This window comes from Dasypus novemcinctus, chromosome 26, assembly GCF_030445035.2.
Source record: "Dasypus novemcinctus isolate mDasNov1 chromosome 26, mDasNov1.1.hap2, whole genome shotgun sequence".
NCBI classification, from domain to species: domain Eukaryota; kingdom Metazoa; phylum Chordata; class Mammalia; order Cingulata; family Dasypodidae; genus Dasypus; species Dasypus novemcinctus.
In genome coordinates this window covers 38,836,600-38,861,225 of record NC_080698.1, presented here as the reverse complement: position 1 = coordinate 38,861,225, position 24,626 = coordinate 38,836,600, and the positions used below count along the sequence as shown (strand labels likewise).

Genomic DNA, 24,626 nt, shown 5'->3' with positions numbered 1-24,626 from the left:
TTTGGACTCATGCACAAAATGACCATTATCTAATTCACTTGATCGATGGCAATAATATATATGTATATATATGTATATAATATATAAATGTGTGTGTGTATATATATATTTAGCATATATTTAGCACTCAGACTCCACTTTGGGGAGGAAGAGACACATCTTGTCTCATACGAAGTTAAAGAAACCGTTATGACCATATACCAGCTCTGGTATCTCTGACTGAAGCAGATGTGTTTTGAACAGGCAGCTATTAACATGAGTGTGGCAAACTGTATGTTCCTTTGCTTATTTGTTTTGCTCCATGAAAACACAGCCAGATCTTATGCACTGGGGAGAATAAGGCTCATTAACTTACACTGTGCTCATCACAGTAGCCAGGCAAGGAGCAGTTTCTGAACTACAGAAAGCAACTGTCCATCTGCTGCTGATGACGTTAGATATTTTAAATAGCTCCAAAATACTTAAGAAATGAGAACAACAAAATCCAATTTTTGATTTGAGGGTCATGAGGATAGTTTATATATTTTCAACAAAGCTGAGACGTTGAACCATGAAGTCAAAGCTAGTGCAACCATTTCTCACCACCTAGTCTTAGCTCCCCAGGACAGCAACCCTACTTGGCTGGGAGCTAGAGGAGACTGACAATAGGATTAGGTCCCTACAGGCTGTTTGTGAAAGAAATGGATGGCTGTATAGGACATTGGCCCTGTCATTAACCTAAACTCACACCAGACTACTCTCTCCAGACTGTGCCAATCCAAGAAGTGGTCTGAAACATGTCTACCCTAAAGAAGATTCAGTCCACAAAATCTACATAAGCCTTGGAAAATAGATTAATTTATGGGTACAGAGAACATTGACAACAACTATTTTGACCAAAATGTATTAAACCTGGTTAAAGAGTTCTATTCCCAGATTTCTTTATTGTATAAAAAGAAAGCCACAAACAAAAAAGAAAGCCACAAACATTACTATTGATTTATAATAATTACCTGAGACTTGTTTGTACAATGTTTTCAGTAAGATAATATAGAATATTTTAGAAAATTGAACTTGTGTATAGAAGATTGCTCACTGCATAGCAGAGTTGTTAGATTATTTTAGTGGGTGCTCATTTTCCTCCATTTTTTTCTTTACCAAGAAGAATGTTTGAGCTATTATTTCTTCTGAACCTCCTAGAAAAGTGAATTGCAAAGAATACCATGTATTTATATATTATTGGGTACAAACATTATCTGTCCCAACTTGATTCAGAGATATTAAAACACACCATGCTTTGGGTTAACTTATATTTTAAAGAATCCAAGCTATAAATAAATAATTACTTTTCATTTCCAAGTAGGGTAAAATTTTTTAATACTGAAGTAACTTGCCTGGAACACTTCAAAATGCATATATAAGATATGGTAACTGCAAACCTATTTCATATTTATCATCAACATCAAGGGGAATTATTTACATTCCCATATAAGTCACTTAGAAGACATAGTAGTTATAAATCCATAGATTTGGCACCATTTGAATGTATGCAACCATGTGTGAACTTTAAAACTCAAAAGTGTTTAAAATCTTTTTATTTAATGTACCATAGATATTTACAAGATCTTCATAATATACCTTTTTTCTCCTTTCCAAACAAGTCTGTATTAAGAATGTGTCTGTGACTGGCAGCTAGAGAGCTTATTTACAGAATGATCTATTTTCAAAAAACCCTCAGAGATTTATGGTTTTATTTATTGTATAAGTGGTTGAATAGCAAAACAGTAAAAAATCACAATAACAACTGACAGAAAATTGATGCTAGGTTCTAAGTCTTGAATTCCTCTGGAACTCAAACCTGCAAAATATAAAAATAAGAAAAGACCTTGAGAAAAAGTGAAAGAAGTTGGTAGATTAATTCTTTAAGACACTAAATGTATACTATCATTAAATAGTATATTTTGTTACACTTGTTTCACTCAGAATATAGTCAATTTTAGGAAGTGTCTTTACCCTTTATTCTAGGATGGCTGTTTTAAAGACAAAAATGTGAAAGATAAATGACTAAATTGAACAAGCTGATCTAAAAGGGTGGACTATGATTGGCCAATTTGGGTGTCTGATGGGTTTCACTTAGCCTCAGCTTCAGGCAGATGAGTGTGTGATTTTTCTAAAGTAAAATAGTAAATTATTATTACATGCTAACTCTAATTATTTGGTGTTAGCTGCCTAGAATATTGTATTGAAACAGATTTAGAAGCTGTAACTCAGCTGAATGTAATTCAGATATGAATATCACAACAGATTAGTGATGTCAGTAATGAATATGGGAATGGAAATGTGTGTGTATGTGCTTGATATTTGCCATCACTGCTCACAGGTATCCATGAGAAAACTTTCTGATTTTGGTGTCAAATGAATGAATCATGAAATTATGCACCAATGACAAGCAGGGTTTTTTTCTTTTGAGTTTCAAATAAAGAAACATAAAACTATGTATGATGTATAAACATGTTGCAAATTTAAAGGATTATTTCAAGAAAAATTGGCTCATCACATTTTGTTCAAAATCTATATTGGAAACAGACCTTTTACTTTTTTCACCCAATATTGAAACGAGGAGTAGGAAAGTTCTTCAGACTCCCGATTTCAGGCTGCACGTGTCTAGATTTGAAATCTACAAGAGCAATGGTGACTCAACTTACTTGAGATTTTTGGAATCCTAATTTCCTCACTGCTGCTTCCATCCCCACCATCACTGACTGTTCTTATTTCAATCAAATAATCTTCTTCAAATGGAACTAGGAGCTCAGCTGATGTATTGTTTGTTTCCAAAATATGGGTTTTACTTTGTCTGTTTTGCCTGTACAGAATCTGAATAAAATGGTGAATCAAGTTAGCACAGACACGTTGCTTTTGCAAGGTTCTGAAGCTAGCATGAAGCATTTACAACCCCAGGTATTGGTTCTCCTGAGAGCTATAGAGACCCACAGGTTCTATGGTCATGGCAGATGGAGTTCAGTGCCATCTCAGTTGGCCCTACTTTGGAGTTTGTGTTTCTGTGCGATGGTGCTGGACTTAGATGTGATCTTTGCCACAAATCTCTCCTTTTACTTTTACTGTAACTGTAGTTGGTGCTGGGGTTTAATGTATACCCAGGGGACCTGAATCTCTGGACTGACCATGTGATAGCCAGGCCCTGAGCCTCAACAGACTTGCAACTCCTACACTCTGGTTTATTGGACTTACCCCACTCATCTAACATGGAGGTGAAGAAGGTCAACCACCACACCAGGGAGCCAAGACTGCCTGCAACTGAAAGCAGGAGAATTGCATCCAGCATCCATCTGAAATCTAAGGCCCCTCTTGATATAGATGTAGAGTGGACACAACCATTCTAAGGTCCACAGGATGGAAGAATAGAGTATGGATTAGAGTGGACTTACTAATATTCTATTCATGAACTATTGTGATTAGTAATCAAAGAAAATGTGGCATTGGTGTGGAGAAAGTGGCCATGGTGGCTGCTGGGGGTAGGGAGTGGGAAGAAGAGATGAGATGTGGGGGCATTTTCGGGACTTGGAGTTGTCCTGGGTGGTGCAACAGGGACAGTTACTGGACATTGTATGTCCTCCCATGGCCCAGTGGGTGGACTGTGGGAGAGTGTGGGCTATGATGTGGATCATTGACCATGAGGTACAGCGGTGCTCAGAGATGTATTCACCAAGTGCAATGAATGTCTCATGATGATGGAGGAGAATGTTGTTATGGGGGGAGGAGTGGGGTGAGGGGGTGGAGGGTATATGAGGACCTCATATTTTTTTAATGTAATATTAAAAAAATAAAGAAAGAAAAAAACATCGTTACAAAGGTGAAATATATATATCGTATCTTATATCAGATGGAAATATCCAGGTAATGCATTTTCTTTCAATTTAGTAGTCCTTGTTAAGTGAAAAGTTTAATTTTTGGCTAATGCCTCTGAAATAAGAGATTTATCTCTATTAATTAAATAGCTTGAGTCTATTATCTCCAGAGCTTGCTCTGCAATGCCACTGTTTAGTTTGGACCCATTTCAAATATCTGAATCTAGGTATCTGTCAAGAGATGATGTCTGTTAACATTGATGAAAATAATTTGCTCTGGTTACTTGACTATACTCTTTTTTAATTCGGTTTATGTTTGTAAAAATCACATCTTACTTCAGCCCAAGTTCTGTAAATTCTATTTGAATATACTCTCTAGCCTCATTCTCACCCACATCTACTACTCGCATAAACTATCACATTTTGATGGTGAAAGGAGTCACTTGAAGAAAAAAATTACAATATAGAATTTTATTTCTTGATGTTCCATGACATATTGCTGGGCTTGAGAATATAAAATGTTTTCAACTAAGATTGTGAAGGCAAAATGCTAAATGTTTTCAAAATTATTTTTTAAAAAAATCTTATGCTTCTGTACACATAAACTTTTCTTTCTATTTAGATGTGACATTTCTGGTTACTTGACAACCTAACTGATAGGATTAGAGGGAAAACTAAATGCTCACCTTGTAGCCCAACACTTCAGACTCATTTTCCATGGTTTTAACATGCTCCCAGTTCAAGCATAATTTTGAGTTTGTCAACTTCCAGGCAATGTTTGCTGGTGGTTGGCTTGGAGCTTTAAAAAGAATCATAATATCCATATGAATATTAACCAGTTCATGGTTACTGTATGACCCATCAACATGAAAAGTAAAAAGTAAGACATGGTTGAGTAGCATTAGAAGGAGCTAAAATATTTTCAGTGTCATTTGAAATACTGTATTAATTCTCACCAAGGTAAGCAAATTCCTTCAAATTCTGCTCACTTTGGAATGTCTTCATGACAAACCTATGAATGAATAATGGTTTATTGCATATCCAGTATTAATTTATTAATCACTGCTGCTAACTTTGTTTACCACATACAAATAAATGAAGAGACCTATTATCTATATTTGATTTATTATTAATCAGCACATCAAGCAAAATTCAGACTGCAAACCATTGTTTTCCTTTTTTTAATTCTAATTTTTTAAAAAGATATTTAGGTTACATAAATGCTACATAGAAAATATAGAGGATTCCCATATGCCCCACTCCCCACACTGTCCACATTTATTCACATTAACAACATCCTTCATTAGTGTGGTACATTAATTGCAATTGATGAACACATTTTGGAGCATTACCACTAAGCACGGTTTATAGTTTACATTGTAGTTTACATTGTTGTCCACACAGTTCTGTAGGTTATGGCAAGATATATAATGGCCTGCATCTGTCATTGCAATGCCATTTAGGACAATTTTCAAGTCCTGAAAATGCCCCCGTATTATACCTGTTTTCCCTCTCCCTGACCTTAGAACCTCCAGTGGCTACTGCCCCCACATCAATGATATAGTCTTCCATTCTTTGAGAAGATCAATAAAATTGACAAACCCTAAGCTAGACTAGCACCAATTAGACCACCTTTTTGTCATTCTCAATATATGTGGCAGAAAACAGGACTGTCCTAATACCTGAGATTTTAAAGCTCATCCAGTTCAGAGAAAGCCTAGGCTATAATTCCCAGGAGAACCCTGATGCTTGGATTAAGTTGGTCAGATGTCTTTCCTTGCCCAATCAACTGTGTCCTAAAAGTGAGAATGGGGCATGTCATTCAGTATAACTGTTGGGAACAGAGGAAAGGGAAAATCATTACCAACTAGGAGAACATCCTAAAAGGTGTCTACTCCAAACTGGAATTTAGTTCCGTAAGGTCAATGTTGCCTGGGAGGGAGGTGGTGTAAACTAAAGAATAAGGGGTTTAGAATTAACCTTCTAAAATAATGGATCTAGTCCAACTAGAGAATTTTGCATATAAGGAAACTGGAGACCAGATTGGGGAGCCATATATCCAAAAGCATACAGCAAATGAATGGCTGAGACCATTAGAATCTTTGTCTACTGATTCCATCTGAGTATTTCTCCATGCCATCATCCTGCTTCTCAAAGATTTGAGCCCATATGATTATTTTTGACATTTAAGGAACTGGAGGGATTAAAAAGAATTCATCTGGAAAGTAGAGACATGGATGAAACTGTCTAACAAGAAGTTTTGCCATCTTATTTGAATTGGTGGGGCTGAATACACATCAAATTTAACTCATTATTATGGTGATGGAATGGCAATGATTTCTTCCAAAATCCTGACTCAACTTATTTAACCTCTTTCATGTCACTGGATGATTCATATCTTCATTCATATCTTGCTGAATCCAGAGTGTCTTGTATTGCATTACCATACATTTCCTTGCCTACTCAAACCTACTGTGATATTATTATTTACCCAGCCATTTACATCATAGTTGGGACATGGCAGAGAGAAGAATAATGTCTCTCACTAGGCTTCCATAGGGTTGAATTCATATTTCATGATGGATTTATCCTATCAGATTATAGCTACTCTTGTGTCTATGTTCCTTGTGTGTATGGGCTCTGCCTAAGTCAGCTCTTAATTACCAACCTCTAGCATAGTGCCTGGCACACAAGAAGCATACAACTCATAATTGTTGAATAAATTAGTATGGCTGAAGAAAAACTGCTCAGGATCATGCATTATTTTCAGGTCATATTGATAGCATATTGGGCTGCAGGCAGGTCCATGGGTGACACAATGTGGCCAATCCATTTAGTATACTAACAATAAAAGCCAGCTGTCATGCCCAAACCCAGAGCAATCCATACAGATTTTAAAGATAGACAAGACAATTGGATTGACTATGCCCTAGCATATTTCTTGACAATATAAACCCAACCATAATTAAAGGCTAGAGTGTTTTATATTTAGTAAGCTCTTGATGCACTCTTGTCAATAGATGCATTTCTTAGGGACTGGATGGAAACAGTAATGGTTTGTAACTATTCTCCCTCAACTGATCCCAAAGTGCCTTTTCTAATCTTTTGTTTAGCTATACAAGAGATATTATCAATATTCTCACGAGATGCTAAAATTTTAATAACTAGTATACACTTTGGACACATTATTTTATCTCTGTGTCTAAAACTAAGCACTAACATTAGCAACATCATATAATCAATATGCCACAAATAAGATTTCATCTATTGTTGTATATATTGTGTCTGCTTTTTTCTTTCTATTTTTTTAGTGAAAATGTACTATTTTCAACAATACAAGTCCATTGATTAAGCAGCAGGCTGGAAGAAAGCACTGACTTCTTCCACCTGTGTGAACAAGCAGTTCGTGACCTCATTATTACACTAAATGTTTGCACTCATCTACCAAAGCAGAAGTAAATTATTTCATGGACATTTAGCAAGAGGAGCTCTATCAAGAATTAAAATTCCAATATCTTGGGAGGAATAACAAATTTTATACTTTGCCTCCTTTGCCAGCTGTCTTTGGCTACTTTCCTCAAGTTTAGGGGAGAGGGTAGAAAGAGTTGGACTTTGATGTCAGAGAGACTTGAATCTGTATCCAGTCTCTTTTAAAAGCCACGGTTTCCTCATCTTTGAAATGTGACTAATAGCACATAGTTATGGGATTTTTAACTTATGTGAAATGAAGTATGAAATATCCCTCACTTGGTTAGTGGTATATATTTAAGAGCTCATTAACTGTTAATTCTCTTTTTTGAAAAGAGCTGCTCTCCACTGTGGTGGTATGACAATCAGATTTCAATTGTGTTATAAGTGTTTCTTACTAATAATAAAATTCTGAAGTTTGCTAATGTTTCACTTAAGTATAATTAGCATATATTCATAATTATACTTATATCATTCTTAGTTGGGTTCTTTAGGTGCTTTTTATTATCTTTTTTTTTTTGAGGTACCAGGGCCAGGGATTGAACCCAGGACCTTGCATGTGGGAAGGTGATGCCTAACCACTGAGCCACATCAGCTCCTTTAGGTGCTTTTTAAAATGAGATTAAAATGGTAGAATCTTAGCTAATTACCTGGTAGATGTTCAAGTCGTTAGCCTTTCTTATCTTTGTTCATAGGTGTGTATCCAGTGTCAATGCCTTATATCTGGCATTGAAAGAAAAAATAGTTTCTGAAAACTGCTTTAGAAGGCCACCACCTTAATTTGAAATCTGTTAACAGCTCTGGTTTCATGAGTTTGATGTGGTTAATTAAGTTGGATTTCAAATACCTATAATTACATTGAAATTTTATTTTTCTAAAAAAGCAAAACACTGTTTGTTATATGGATAATGTGAAACACATGCCATGGGTGTTTGCACCTAATTGGTCAGTGGTAGACCCAACAAATAAGAACTTTTGTAATTTTATGTTTCCAGGCAATTTCTAAAGACTAAGTCCTTGTCAATTAATCAAATGACAGAGCAACATTAAACTAGCCCTCCACAGCTCTAATGGTTTCCCTGTGATCAATTTTTCTGTAGATGGCATTTATATTCAACTGTAGTTCATACTGTGAACTCAATTCTAAAACAACTTCTTATGTTGCACTTCTAAGTAACAGCATGGGGTTGACATTTGGGCAAAAGAGAAAGAACATAAGTGCAAGATGAAATAAAAGCTTAATTCTTCCTTACATCTAAATATGGATTGATTGCAAGAAAGAATCTAGTATAGAATGCCAGTCAGTCAACATCAGAGGCCAAATTAAACCAGAATTTGCAAACACTGTTACTGTGTCTATTCTCTTGATATAAGCAGGAGTCCCCCCTCCCCCTTTTGGAACCGATGTAAATATTTTTCTTCCTTTAATTGTAAATCTAAATTCCATTTAAGTGATGTTTCTGTGTATCCCAATATATTGGTAGTACCCCTTGGTTGTCATTGGGAAATAGATGATTTTCACTAAGCTACAATATTTACAGTGAACCACAGATATTTACTTAAAAAACAAACAAACACTATCAGCAGCAGCATCACCATCATCATCATCAATAGCAATAACAAAAACAAACACTTGCAAAGCATTGAAAATGTTGTTCCTTCTGTTTTGAGGTCTCTTTCCCACTAGCTCCTTTTTATCTTTTGTCATAGCAAAAGGAACCACCAAACTGATTTACATAGTGGCTACGCCATTTTATAATTCCACCAACAATATATAAGGGTTCCAATTTCTCTGCATCCTAGTCAACACTTCATTTCTGTTTTTTCCTTCTTCTTTTTAAAAAAAAGAACAGCTATCCTAATAGATATAAAGTGGTATCTCATTGTGGTTTTGATTTGCATTTTCTTAAGACCAGTGAAGCTGGACATCTTTCATGTGCTTATTGGCCATTTGTATATTAACTTTGGAGAAATGTCTCTTCAAGTCCTTTGTCCATTGTTAATTTTTTTTTGTTGTTGTTGTTGTTGTTGTTGTTTTATCTTTTTGCTGTTAAGGTAAAGCAATTATTTATATATTCTGGATATTAAATCCTTATCAGGTTTTGTTTAGCAATTATTTTCTCCCATTCTGTAGATTGTCTTTTCACTTTCTTGGTAATGTCCTTTTATATACAAAAGATTTTAATTTTGATGAAGTATACATCATCCCTTTTTTTCTTTTCTTGTTCATGCTTTTGATGCCATAACTAAGAAATCATGACAAATCCAAGTTTATGAAGGTTCCCACTATATTTTTTTTCTAAGACATTTATGATTTTGGCTCTTAAGTCTAGGTACTTGATCCATTTAGAGTTATTGTTTGTATATGATATGAATTAAGAGGTCCAATTTCATTCTTAGGCATGTGATATCTAGTTTTCCCAGCACTATTTTTTAAAATCACTTTTTTTCCCCCAAATAATGACATTGGCACTTGTGTCAAAAAGCAGTTGACCATAGATGTCTGGGTGTATTTCTAAACCTCAAATTCTTTTCAATTTGTTTACATGTCTAATTTTATGCCAGTAGTACACTGTTTACATTACTGTGACATTGTAGGAAGTTTTGAAATTGGGACATGTAAGACCTCCAATTTTGCTCTTCTTTTTCAGTATTGATTTGGTTATTCAGGCCCTTAATGATTCCATATGAATTTGAGGGTTGGCTTTTCCATTTCTGCAAAAAAGGTTCCTAGGATTTTGATAAGGTATTGCAGTGAATCTGTAGATTGCTGAGGTAGAGCGAATGATGTATCTCCTCAAAAGACATATTTTTAATCTGTTTTCCTATGGATGTGAACTCAGATATAAATAGGATCTTTTGAAGATGATTTTATTAGGTAAGGTGTGGGTAAACTGAATGAGGTTGGATCACAATCTGTACTGCTGGAAGTCATATAAAGAGAAGAAATCAGATGCTAGAAGTCAGAGATTGTTATACAAGAGGAAGAAGCCAAAAGTCAGCAAAAGGCAGAAAAGGGGACACAAGGGGAGATAACAGTTTAAAGTTATTTTATGAATCTCCAGAAGAAAAAGATTATGTTCTTGAAGTAATCCATTCCTGTGGGTGTAGGGCCCATCGGACTACATCAATGAGGCATGACTCAGGTTGGGACTTCACTCTCTTACTGGAGCTTTAGATAAACAAAGACCCAGAGAGAGAGACACAGAGAAAGGAAGCTGCCATTTTGATTTTGCCATTTGAGAGAAAGTAGAAAGACAGAGGACTCCATGTTCATTTACATCTTCTGGAAGGCAGAGAAGCATCAAGAGGCTCAAGGACCAGCGTCCCAAGAAGAGATGCCTGATCACCCACAGCTGAGCTCAAGGTTAGAAAGCAGAAAGTCTGAGAGAGGATGCAGAATCTTGAATCAACAGAGCACAGAGGCAGGGAAAGAGGTCCCCAAAAGTGCAGGGTCCAAGAAGCAGCTCAAGGCTGAGGAGATGAGCCTTGCCATATGCCTGATCACTATAAGACAGGATGCCAGGCTCACCAACAGCTGACTTTGATGTGATAACATCTTTGGTGGTGCTTTGATTTGGACCCATGACCTCAGAATTGTAAGTTTTACCCCAAATAAATCTCCTTTATTAAAGCCAACCTATTTCTGGTACTTTGTGTTGGCAGCCCTGTGGCAAATTAAGACACCATGTGATGGGAAGCAAAAATGCAAGCCAAGGAAATTCAAAGATTGTGGCAAGAAAACACCACACTGATTTCAGGTAGAAGGCATTCCCTCACTTATGCCTTGATTTGGTCTTTAGCTCAGAGTCTATTAGCTAATAAGTACTTGTTGTTTAAATCAACCCATTGTGTGGTATTTATCATGGCAGCCTGGGAAACAAGGACAACCATTTAGGGTAGTTTTGATATCTTAAAAATATTAAGTCTTCCAATCCATGAACATGGGATGCTTTGCCATTTATTAGTTCTTTCAGCAGTGTTTTGTAGTTATCAGTGTACAAGTCCTTCACATCTTTGGTTAAATTTATTTCTAGGTATTTTATTATTATTTTAGAAACTATTGTGAATGGAATTGTTTTTTTAAATTGCCATTTTAGATTGTTCTTTGCTGGTGTATAGAAGTACAACTGATTTTTGCATGTTACTCTTGTAGCCTATAAATTTGCTGAATTAGTTTACTGCCTCAGATTTTTGTAGCTAAAATGGGAAATCTTGATAAGAATATGTTATAATAAAAATTTTAAAAATATGTGTAGTCCTCTCATATAGTCCCTGCTTATGTATATTTCGGTGTCTTATTTACTTTCTCTATCACACTTTTGATAATTTAGAATATATCTCACTTCTTTGACTTTTCCCTTGTTTTAGGTTACCTACTTACAAAAAGAGAAATTACTTGAAGCCAGGAAACATGCCCGTTTCATAGTTACTTGACTCTAAGCATCTAACCCTGAGTTTGCTCTTGAAAGGCACTATTCCTTGAGGGTATGACTGAATAATCTTTTTTTTTTTTTTTTTTTTTTTTTTAATAAAAAAGGCTCTGTCTTCTGTTTGGCTTAAGTACTCAGAAGAGGCAGAATTCTTGGTCAATGTCAGCTCTGCTTTCTCAGAATTTACAAGGGAAGAAGAATTCTCAGATTGAAAAGCCATAGAGTACACTATGAATAAGTTATAGAGGCAGAATTTTTTTTATTACCACTATTCTGAGGTAATCTTGATGCCATCTCAAGGACCTGGAAAGTCAAAGTTAGGTCCAGCAATAGCACTTTGAATCAGGAATATCTTCACTATTTCATTAAAGCCCTCTTTCATCTTTGCTTTGGATGTCCTTTCATTACCCTAGAAGAAAATGTCTGCAACAAATTTAAAAAGAGAAAGAAAGTAGAAAGTAACTGTGCTTTCCTTCTTTTAAAAATGCAAAGAAAATCACCTCTAAGATAGGAAGATAATATTACACGTTGCCGCACACTAAACTATCATTACACATCAGCCTCTGTGTCACCTCAGCATACACCATATCATTTAGTTCTCAGAGAAAACTCTACAGTTAAGTATTTTTTTCATTGTTTTTTGTTAGGATGAAAAAAATGGATTTGGTGTTATCAATCTATTAGATCTGTCACACTGCTGGTATGTTGCTGAGTTGGGATTCACATCCAACTTTGTCTCACTCTGCTTTTTTTCATTATGCAATGGGCCAAAGTTATGAGGACAACTAGAAAGATGCAACTACATAAAAAGGAAAACTGTGGGAAAGTTAAAGAGCAGAGGAAAGGGCATTTAACTATTTATAGGTGGGGCAGGGGTATTGCCAGGTGAGAAAATAAATGAAGACAGATAAGAGAATATTAAACTTTCGAAGACCAATAATTCTGGTGTTTCCAGGGATAGGTGAGTAAAGGACAGGTAAGAATTTTTGGACAGATTGTGAAGAATACAGTTTACCTTTCTCTTAGTCTTTGTGCTATGGAGTAGAAGAGACAGTGACATTTTGAGAAGAGAATAGGGGTATGAGTCTACTTTGGGAAGGAAAACCTCAAAGGGGTATGAGGTTTGAATTAAATATGTGAAAACCTGGAAGAAAGAAGGTTAGTTAAGACAGTTAGAAGTGAAGGATGTAAACTAGCTCAATGGTTTCTGGATGAAGAGCTTCAGAGGATCCATGTTCACAGGGAGTGAGTCTAACAGATGCCACAATGAATCCTTTCTAAGTATGTTTTCTCAGATCTGGAAATTGAAATACCAACCTCCTTGTATTTGTTGTGAGAATTAAGTGAGATAATGAACATAAAAATTTAACATGGACCCTGGCACAGAAAAGTACTCACAATTCTTTTTTAACCACGGTTGACCGAATAAGGGGTTCCCAAACATGTCCATGACCTAATCCCAAGAATTTGTGAATATTTTACCTTATAGGAAAAAAGAGACTTTGCAAGGGTGATTAAGGTAAGGATGTTGAGATAAGAAGATTATCCTGGATTACCCAACTTGACTCAGTGTAGTTTCTTCAGAAGGGAAAGTCCAAGGCAGGAGAGTCAAGGTCAAGGGAGAAGATGTGATAAGAGAAGCAGAGAATAGGAGGCAGAGAGGTCTGAATTTACCATGCTGCTGGCTTTTAAACTGTAGGAAGTAGTCACATCTCAGGAATATAGCAGCCCCTAGAAGCTGGAAATTCAAAGAAATGAATTCTCCTGTAGAGTGTCTGGAGAGAGTGCAGTCCTGCCAACTCAATTTCAGCCAAGGAAAACCCATTTCTGACTTCTGAACTCCAGAAGTGTTTTAAGCCACGAAGCTTGTGGTAATTTGTTACAGCAGCAATAGTAAACTATTACAATTACTCTTCTATTTTCACAGTGTTGGTGATACCAATGTCAAAAGAAAGAAGTTAGAAGTTTGAGTGTTACTCAAATACAATGAAATGCAGGATTGTATAACCTTTTTTGGAATCCTTGTTGGCTATTTTGATAGGATTTTAAAAGACACATTCAAGAAACACTGAAACAAGATTGTCACGTAAGAAGTTAGGAATTGTAAGGGTTTTGTTTCTATGTATGTTTGTTTTGGTTAAAAAAGAAGATGAATGCTTAAAAGAAACACTAAACTTCTCTTTAAATTTTGTGACTCTCACTTTACTGTTTCCCTAGCAGATGTATTCCAGCAGTGCACCTTGTATAAAATTATTCCTTATTAACCTTACTTTGAATGACATATCTTCCACTCATTAATGAGGCATGTGCTAACTGTCAGACAAGCCACCAATGATGTTTTTGGCATCGATTCCAAATTTTAGTCAAGCCCCATTTGTAGAACCAACCTGATTTATGTTGGTCTACAATGTATATATGATATATAAAAATTATGCAATCTTAAAATTACATAGTGCAGATATTTCTAATTCATATCTGACCAGATCTTATCCTATGTCTCATATTATGGAATATTTGTGCAATTTCAGACTCTATCAGAGGTCAAAGTCAGCAACTATCAATCATTCGGCTTTTAGGCAAGTTCTGACTATGTGAAAGACACCTGGTTAATCCTTAAAGGAAATAAAAAGAAGCAGAAGGCTTTTAGGTAAACTTCAGTGTTAAGATATCCTGGAAGGAAAGATCTAAGTGTATCACAATGCTAGACTCACATTTTGGTACAATCTAGAACTCAAATGATAACAAAAAGACCTCTATTAAGTATTTACTAAAGTATGTGCTAGGCATTTTATATTAATTATATCTCTTGTGAACCTGAACAAAATCCTATAAGGGCATAGGCACTACTTGTTTCTTCTGCTGTCAAATGAGAAAAAGACTCTGAAAGAACAAATAACCATCTCAGGTTGCCAAGATGGGAGCTCAGGTTTTTAACTCAAGTTGGGAGAGGACATCAGAGCCTGTTCTCTTAAACATTACATACACTCTTCTGTCTTTCAACTACCTACTCAGAGTACCTACTCATTTAGGAATCCTAGAAAGAACAGAATAGTTTATTTTGATTGCTATTAGAAGGTATCAACAATTATCTTCACATAAGGGACAAACCAATCAAACAAACTAAGTGGTAAAATGATGAGGTATAATGAAAGGGAGGTTGAGTAAAGGAATATGCTCCATGTATAGATGAATCTTAGTACCTGGAGTGTGATATATACTTACGAGACTTTTTGGTGGTGATGTTGACTGGGATGCTTGAGGGCCCTGTCCCAGCAGTATTGTAAGCCCTTACGGAAGCAAAGTAGACAGTATTAGCTTTCAGCCCTGTGATGTTTTTGGTTGTGACATTTCCACTGACTCTAATTTTACCAATCATGGATTCTTTGGAGTCATCTGTCCAATATAAGACCTGATCATTAAAAGCAAAGGACAAGCAATTAATTTTTTCCCTACAACTATCAACTAAAGTTGATACAGGATGAAGGGAAGAACATAAATGTAAGAATACACTCTAATTATAATAAAACGGGTAAATAACAACAAAGTAACCAGTCTAATATTTATATGAGGAAATAAAAATATAGTATCAATACAACTTCACAATGTTTAAATTAGAGAACCTGGATTTTTATATTATGAAAATAAAGTATTTCATGGGACCCAAATAAGGTTCATACCATCAAAGATTTCATTTATGACAGTTCACTACATCTGACATTCTTCAGTGGTCTTTACATTTTAATCATTCAATCTATACTATGCATTAACATTTTTATTGGAATTAGTATTATTTTAGGTACCTCAAAGAATACAAAGAAGTATAAAGCTTGGTGCCTGCCTTCAAGCCCCTTGTAATCTACTTACAGAGTTGAAATACATACATGAAAAGAAAGCATAAGATGCATTCCAAAGAAGTGAAAAATGCTATAAGCCTTTGAAGAAAGATAATGACAGAGAATGATCAAGAAGCAGTTCACAGAAAAAGGGAGATTAGAAATGGGTTTTGAGAAATAAAAATGATTCAGTTAAGAGGTGGCATTCCAGGAATGGAGTGGCAGAGACACCTACCAATTGAGTAGAATTTTGTTAGGACCAGCAGTTTCATGTTTAAAAAGTGGAAGGGAAAACTATGAAGGTTTAGAATTATACATTTATTCTAATCCCAAAATAAAATAAACTATGTTGCTTATTTTCAAATAAGTAAATTTGTAAATTAAAACAAGATGACAGATTAATAAACCTCCTTCCTTAATTTTGTGAGAATGAAGACCCACAAATATAAAATAATTTGCTTCATTCCACCTGGACTGCAAAGAACAGATTTAGGAGATTCTAGGTTTTTATTTTTCTTATCACATAACTAGATTATGCCTTTTCCAAGATGTCTAAATCTCTTCAAATCACTCTCAAATTCACACAGAAAGTTTCCCAGTGAAATTCTTCTATGATTTATGACCATTGAGCAATAGACATTCACCTCACCCCAAGAAGAAAATATTATTGCAATTAGAATATATAATATTATCACCTGATCTTGATCACATTTAAAATGTCCATCATTTATTAAATTGCTTAAGATCACCTTGAAAGACTGCCACTTAGCCCCAATCCATTAACCTCTACAAGTTAATTTTTTTTAATATATTTTTTTATTTTTAAAAGATACTTAGATTACATAAAATGTTACAACAAAACATATAAGGGAGTCCCATATGCCCCACTACTCATACCTCCCACTTTTCCCCACATTAACAACTTCTTTCATTAGTGTGGTACATTCATTGCAATTGATGAACACATTTTGGAGCATTGCCACTAAGCATGGATTATAGTTTACATTGCAGTTTACACTCTCCCGCTCAATTCTGTAGGTTATCGCAGGATACATAATGGCCTGTATCTGTCATTGTAATTTCATTCAGGACAATCTCAAGTCCCGAAATTGCTCCGATATTACACCTCTTTTTCCCTCTCTGCCTTCAGCACCTCCAGTGACCACTGTTTCCACATCAATGTCTCTATAACTTTAGATGCACTATTATATGTAACTAACTAGATTAGGAGTATAGGACTGAACAGGAGCTATTGTGTAATTAGTGACATATTAATAAACGAAAACTGAAATTACTGTGAATTACCTCATAGCCCAGCACTCGTCCAGTGTTTCTATTCCAGGCAATTGCATTCCATGAAACCTCTATCTCAGAAGCAGAGAAACTCTGGACATAAGTTCCTCTTGGAGCCAGTTGAGGTTCTACCATTCAGAGAAAGACAATCATCTTTAGCAGAGTGGTTCATGGAAAACTAAGTGCAAAATATGCATACATTTCTAAGGAGGACCATTCCATAACTCAATGCCAGTTACCATCTTCTCCAGAGTAGACAATGGACACGGTACTCAGGGGTCCTTCTCCTTCATTATTGTAGACACCGACTTTGACTTCAAAGGGAGAGAGTGGGAGGATGCTTATATTTCGGTAAATGAACCTCGATGATTCCACAGAAGCTACTCTTTCTTTGGTCCAGGTTGTCGAGCCAACTGGTCGAAACATGATGATATATCCAAATCCCTCTCCATTCTGTAGTTCTTCTGGAATCGACTTAGGCAGAATGTGATCAATCACTGAGTATTTACAAAAATATTTTATCGAACTATTACAATGTTCATTAATTACTTCTTTTGTAGAGACAAACATTGATATTTACAATTTTTAATAAAGTATTGAAAAAAAATAGTACTTTTATTGGAATGCCAATTAGGAAAATGATCCTAATTAAAGGTGCTCAGATAAATAGTTGAATTAAGTGAAAATATAAAAGAGGCTTTACTATTTTTATATCTATTTCTACAATTATCCATACTTTGTAATAATAAAATGGTTTAGAAGGACACAAGTTTTATAATGCAATTGTTTTAACTTAGCACAAAAATAACTATTTTCCTTTCACAACATTTATCAACAAATTCTTGTAAGATGTGGAAAATATAATTCTTCTATAATAACATACACATTAAGATGTATAGAGTATTTCCCACAAAAGGGTATAAAGAAACTCCCAATATTTTATTAAACATGCATTTTCATTAGTAATGTCAGTGTGCATTTTTCCTGACATTAAAAAATATTTTTCTGACTCCAACAGAGATCAAATTCTATAAAATACATGTAAATCCTTAGCATCATTAAAAGTACAAAATAGAAATAGATATGTATTCCTTCAAACTTTGCAGTCCTTAAAATTAGTAATAATACTATAAAATAAGCAAATTAAAATTAGTTTGTACTTGAATTTAGACAAACATTTACCTGATTACAAAAGCATTATATTTTAAAATAATGGAATTTGGTTTTTCCAAAGAGAAATGTTTTTCCTTTTCTTTTTCTTATAAATATATTGGTGGACTTATAAAGAAAGACATATTCTATAGGATATAATACTCTGAAACTCTACTGCCCATATCTCCATTTCTGAGGGTTTTCTTACCTATCAGTCACCATTTGTTGTATCTCATTATACTGCTACTTGGACCACATCTGATTACACAGCCATGGGCACCAGAATCAAAGGTAGCCATCTTGGTCAAGAGCTAGGTGTTCTATTGCAAATCTCTGTACTTTACAGTGATTAATGGACCCAGTTAATCCCTCTCCCTTAAAGAGTTTGAATATGAGTCATAGAGGGAGAGGTCAAACACAGATAAGCATGGAACAATCAATAAGTAGAATTCATGTGATAGTAGGAACAATTAAAACTAAGAGAAAATGGAAGCTATAAATTAGAGAGAGAGGAGACGGAATTAAGCTAGTGGTAGTGAGTAGGAAATGTGAAATAAGGTAAATGGAAAAAATGGAGTCACAGCTTGAGGTACCAGGCAAGCTGGTGTGGATTTACCAGAGTAGCTGACAGAAGCCTGTGCCCAGAACGGTGAGGAATGATGTTCTGGCTCTTCCTTTGATCTGGTTTCTTGGTTGCTAAAACTGTTTCCTGCCCTTATTACTTCCCACATAGCTTTAAAATAATTCTCCATTAGCAGAGATGACCTGAGTTGCCATGAGCAAGATTCTAACAAATAGAAAAAGTAGAAAGAGGAAGAAAAATATAGGTCCTGAAATCTGGAGAAAGAAAATGTTTCCTTGTATTAGTTTCTCTTCTCCTTTACAGGGAGATTAGAATGAAAGATTCAGTTTTGAATGATATAGATATTTATCACACTTCAAGCAACTTACTAGAGCATTTTGTTTTTGTTAATTCTTTGATCTCAGATTTACTCATGGCAGTTAATCAATTCATCAAAGTAAGTAGAGAACTTTTGTTTTTGCTAGTAAAGTATAATAAGTGCTCTCAAGAAAGAGTTGAGTCCAACATGTGCAGTTGGCAGTAAAAAAGGACGTATTTAGATTCTTCCTTTTATTCTTCTCATATGGATAGAGAGCCAAATGACAGAGGAATATATATAGCTTGTCTGAGGTGGCCAAAAGCGAGCTTTCTCCTATAAGCAAAGAAAATGTTCAGTAGAATAAAGAAATTCAGAAATTCTATTTGGAGTGAAATCAATTAAAATTGATAAAGGAATATAGTATAATTCTCAACCCACAAATCTATATGTGTTGGAAGTATGTGGGACTATAAATTATGAAACAATAATGCATAAAATTACCTGCCAAAACTATTAGAAGTTCCTACATTCCAAAAGTTTGATTTTATGTCTAGGTGACTGGAAGTGAAACAAACATGTTTGCAGATATTGTTCAATGTTCCCTGGGGTGTCTACATATAGCACCACTCCCACCCTGCATTGAGAACCATTGCTCTCCATTTCAGACATGTTGAATTTTTAGTTAAAATGTTCATGGCTATCGTGTTGTTAGATGCAACAGAAAAACGACCAAGGAAGTGGATGATTTGGGAGTATAAAAGCTAAAAACTAAAATAATGCATTGTATACAGAGCAATAACACAGGCCCTTCTATTAGTTTCTGCTGAGGCTCAAAGCCAATGGCAAAAGTATAAAGTGCCATGCATTCTAAAAGTGACATTGAAACATTTATGTGAAGTGTTTTCTAGAAAAATTTAGAGTATAGTCATATCAAACATATATAAAGGAAGGCATAGCTTGTTTAGGGATAGATTAGTACATTCCCACCCCTCCACCAAGGGGAAGAAAAGGTATGACTTCCTCCCCCACCTAAGGGAATGAAGCTTCAAAAAGAACCACAAGATCTGTGTTCTCTGGCTTTTGGGAGATACAGTTTCTTTTGCCTAATAAATGCCAGAGAAAACTTCTAAAGGGGAGTTACACAGACAACCTACATTGGCAGAATGAAGAGAAAGGATAAATTGGCTTGCAAAATATTTCCAGCAAAGGTGGATCAAAGGTGGAACCCATGCTAGGCTGCTGTCATGTGCAGCCTTGAAGGGGACTCTGTCCACAAAAAACACCCAGAGGAGAGAGAATTTCTGCAGGAAGAGACTGGATGTGGATGTCCAGAATCCAGGAACTGAGGAGACTTATCAAGGAGCCAGTTTAACCTGTACTAAGAAATGCAACTAGAGGTTCCTAGTAGGGGCATCTCCCAGCAAGTCCCCTAAATCACCTGATAAAATATCAGCACCTGAGCATCTACCATATTCAGAGCACCCCAAAGCCAAATTACAAATGTATCAGCAATTTTGGCCTTTTCTGCCCCTTTCTTCTTCTCCCAGAGTCAACCTACTACAACTCCATTGGAACCAGGTAATGTGGTGAAGGTAATGTGGTGAAGGAGGAATGAGAAATTGACAAGCAGGGTGGAAAAAACTTGAAGAATTGATGTGATGTATTCCTTTCCCCACTCCAGAATTACTAGGTTGAGGCAGCCTAGAGCTGCAGAAAATGAGAAACTTTAAATTGGTTAAAAGTCTAAATTTTATGGTAATAAACCAGACAGAAATTCATCCTAAGTGAGAAATGAGCTTATGTGTTAATGCTTAAAGATAACAACCAGTATGTCATCTGCCTAAGCTTTCATCTAGATGCAGGGAAAAAGTTGACAGATTTTAAAGAACAATGGTGTAAAAAAATTTCTGCCTACACTCTACAGACTCTGACATGTTCACAATAAAACAGTCCCACAGCTAATAAATAAAAACATTGTCTTGTTCACCAAGTAACAAAATGCTACTGACCTACCTACAATAGATACTTAAGTTATTTCTCTTTTATTTGGGAGATTACTGTGCTCCCTTTAGTAGAAATAGGGAAAAGTTTCTAATACCTACTCTAAATAACTCATCATTGTGAGTCAGTTCATACCATGTATTCTTATAAATCCTAAATAGTGATCAAACATCTTTTTGTTTTTCAGTATTCCTGCCCAGCTAAATCTTTTTCCTTCAAAATAACTCACTTGGACAGAAAATTACCTCCCACGTAATGACGAGTTCAGAACGACTTCCTCCACCTCCATTAATGTTTGCTGGTGCCATGATAGGGACTAAAAACAACCAAGAGAAACACAGAACGTCAATTATTAAAGTATGTCTTCATTGGGTAGCATCTTGCTTTTGAATTTCACCTTTCAAAATCTCATGCAGGGATACTGTGAGAGAATTTTGTATTTTTAATGAACATAAATTATGTTTACACATATCCAAATTTCTAAAGGAGAGGACACAGTTGTGTTTGATACATGAGCACTCTGGCTCCAAAATTAATTAAAAATCCAGTAACATCATGCATTTGACATTATTATGCATCATCTACTAATTGGCAAAATGATGTTCCATTCAGATGGTAACAGTGACACTGCTGATTTAGTACCTAATTATACAGTTGTGCTGTAAACAAGTTACTGAGGCAGAATATTAATTATTTATTTTTTTAAAATAAACAAACTAATTCTTCTATTTGTTAGTCATCAGGATATTTTAACATTTAAAAACAAATTCTTTAAAAATATGTAAATAAATTCTTGTCTTAAAACTCAATGTTTTGAATCTCAAGTCTCTCTGGATGAAAGAAGAAGCACTTTCCCTTTAGCTTTTCATTACAAAATCAGAAGATTTGTCCATTCAAGGATATGATTAAGGGGATTCCCACTATTTAACTGTTGGAGTCTAAATTTCTATGGGATACCATTTCAGACAGACATTGTTCATTTTAATGAATTAGAAAAAGATATTTCTTTCAATTTTACCCTTGGGAGGATTAGTATAGCAAAGGTAAATTGTAAAGGAGGTAACAATTATGTGTGTGGGGGGAGAAGGGAGAGGGGTATTATAGTACATAATCAGAATGCAGTTTTACTTTATAAAGTAAAAGTGTTAAAATACATTATTTTTCCTGCCACAGTGACAAAAGTATCTTAAATCTGTGATAATGGATAAATCTGCAGGATGTATTTTTTAAATATTGAATTAAATTGTGTTTATCATTTTTAATCAATATTGGGTAAGGGTAGGGACTGGTAGACAGGGATTAAAATATATGATGATTTTTGCTTATTTAAAGTTGTTTCTCAACTATGGAGACCATCCACATAAATCCAGACTACTAATTTAATCCCATTTCATACAGATGTTTAACTCTATAAATGACAATGATACAAAATCCAATTTTTCCTTTTTAAGTAAAGCACCTCTCAGATATTACCCATTTTTACATTAAAATTTACCCTAAGTTTGCTCTGCTTTGATCTCATAATTGATTTAGAATTTTGCCATCCATCTAGACCCTATTTTCTGATTTCCAATGCCTTTGGCCAAAAGCAATGTGAATCAGAGTGGATTTTATGTAGGCAATGAGTTTAAAGTCTTCAACAATTCTTCAGGACCTTTAAACAGTTGAGCCACTTAAGGAAAATTATTTTAAACTTTACTTCAATTTACTCTCCATGAAGTTTCAAATATTCTAGGCAAAAGGATTTCCCTCCTTTGTTCAGTTTTCAAATGAAACATACTTAAACCCAAAATCATATTGAATTGAGACAAATTCAGTTTTTGATGATACAAAGAAGAGATATTTGGTAAGGTTTGGTGTCTAGGGGATATATTTATGCCTACCAAGTTTCATTATGCTACTGAAACTAGAGAGTGCCAATAGAGATTTTGGGTTACTACAAGATGGCATACAAATTTGACTAAAAATAAAAAAAAAATTAGAGTCAATCATGTACAAAACTGCCAAAATGTAAATCAGCTGCATACAAATAATCTGAAACTAAAGCTAAAATCGAGAGCCATGTGCCAGACTCTGGAGATTATCACGCAGAAGGTCTATGGCAGGACCTGGAAATCTCTATCTTTACATACTTCCCCAGGACAATCTGTTGTTCAATCAGCTTCAAGATCCACTGTTAAGAGATATGCCAGAACAGAAGACAGGAGGTCAGAGTTCAAATACTGACTCTGTCAGAAACAACCAGCCAACATTCCTGGTCTTCATTTCCCTCCTCTGTAAAATGAAGGCATCTCGTCTAATTCTAAACTTCTAGGATAATTTAATTCTGGGATTTTGCTGTCAAATATGTTGATTTCTAGCCCCATCCATGATAAAAATATTAACATTATCTTTAGTTTAAAGAAGGAGTTATTAATATCTGACATTGTGCACATTGTGCACAAAGCAGCAACAAAACAATCCTTCATGTACATGACTATATAAGGATGTGAACTTTGTTAGCCACATGCAGCAAGCATATCAAATGTCACCCCAGATATGAGAATTTAAGACTGGAACAAAGAGGATCCACTGAAAAGAGCTTAGGAAGACATCATGTCTGGGCCAGGCTCCATTTGTGTTCTGCTGTGCAGTGAACCAATTGATACTCAATTAGTGCCTCTGTTAAATGAGGTTAGGATTTACCTCATTCGCATAGGAAAGAATTTATACTTGTGAATGAAGCTGCAACTAGGTCAAAGTTGAGAAATAGATGGAAATGTGTGGCTGACTGCACCAATAGAATCTCAATTAATCATGGACTAAAACATTTTATTAAGACATATAACTCATTTGCATTTATAAATCTACAGAATCTCCACTGGATTTTGACTAGAAAGCATATAAGATGTGAAGAGAGCTTATGGACAACTTCTGTTTTGACACAACAGCCTAAATGAAATCATCTCTCTTTTTTTTTAAAAAAAGATTTATTTATTATTTCCCCCTCCCTCCCCAGTTATCTGCTCTCTGTGTCCATTCATTGTGTTCTTCCATAACCGCTTCTATCCTTATCAGTGGCACCGGGAATCTGTGTTTCTTTTTGTTGCATCATCTTGTTGTGTCAGCTCTCCGTGTGTGCGGTGCCATTCTTGGGCAGGCTGCACTTTCTTTTGCATTGGGTGGCTCTCCTTACGGGGTGCACTCCTTGCGCATGAGGCTCCCCTACGTGGGGAACACCCTTGCATGACACGGCACTCCTTGCGCGCATCAGCACCTCACATGGGCCAGCTCCACATGGGTCAAGGAGGCCCAGGGTTTGAACCATGGACCTCCCATGTGGTAGGTGGATGCTCTATCCATTGGGCCAAGTCCACTTCCTGAAATCATCTCTTTTGAATCCAAATATTCAGGGGAAATATACCTTCTCTAATGCACATGAAAATTCGAAAATGAAAGCATTTGGTTTATGGCCTTTGATTTTGAGCAAAAATATTGCAAGACCTATAAAATACTTCTTAATATTTTCTTTAAGAACTAAAGCATAAAAATCAACACATTTTTAAAAGGCACTGATTTCTCACCTGATGCTCTGGTTCTTAACAATTCAGATGATTTACTTGGTTCTCCAATTCCAATGCTGTTCCCGGCAACAACACGAAATTCATATTCCACCCAAGGGCTCAAACCAACCACGGTTGCATTGTAGGTCTTACCATTAAGAATTTCTGGAACTGAAAA

The 24,626-nt window shown here is 35.4% G+C and overlaps 1 protein-coding gene across 4 annotated transcripts in view; it reads right to left on the bottom strand.

Moving 5' to 3' along the window:
- Positions 1-1,316: 1,316 nt before the first annotated feature.
- CNTN6 (contactin 6) overlaps positions 1,317-24,626 on the bottom strand; it is a 365,092-nt gene continuing 341,782 nt past the window's right edge. For all 4 annotated transcript variants that reach the window (XM_071211969.1, XM_071211970.1, XM_004449587.5 and 1 more), the window contains 8 exons: positions 24,470-24,619; positions 21,152-21,222; positions 17,112-17,346; positions 16,885-17,000; positions 14,969-15,155; positions 4,532-4,644; positions 2,685-2,853; positions 1,317-1,837 (listed from right to left, as the gene is read on the bottom strand). In XM_071211969.1, coding sequence (XP_071068070.1) covers positions 1,734-1,837; positions 2,685-2,853; positions 4,532-4,644; positions 14,969-15,155; positions 16,885-17,000; positions 17,112-17,346; positions 21,152-21,222; positions 24,470-24,619 — 1,145 coding nt within the window. In that variant the 3' untranslated portion in view covers positions 1,317-1,733. The remainder of the gene's footprint in view (positions 1,838-2,684; positions 2,854-4,531; positions 4,645-14,968; positions 15,156-16,884; positions 17,001-17,111; positions 17,347-21,151; positions 21,223-24,469; positions 24,620-24,626) is intronic.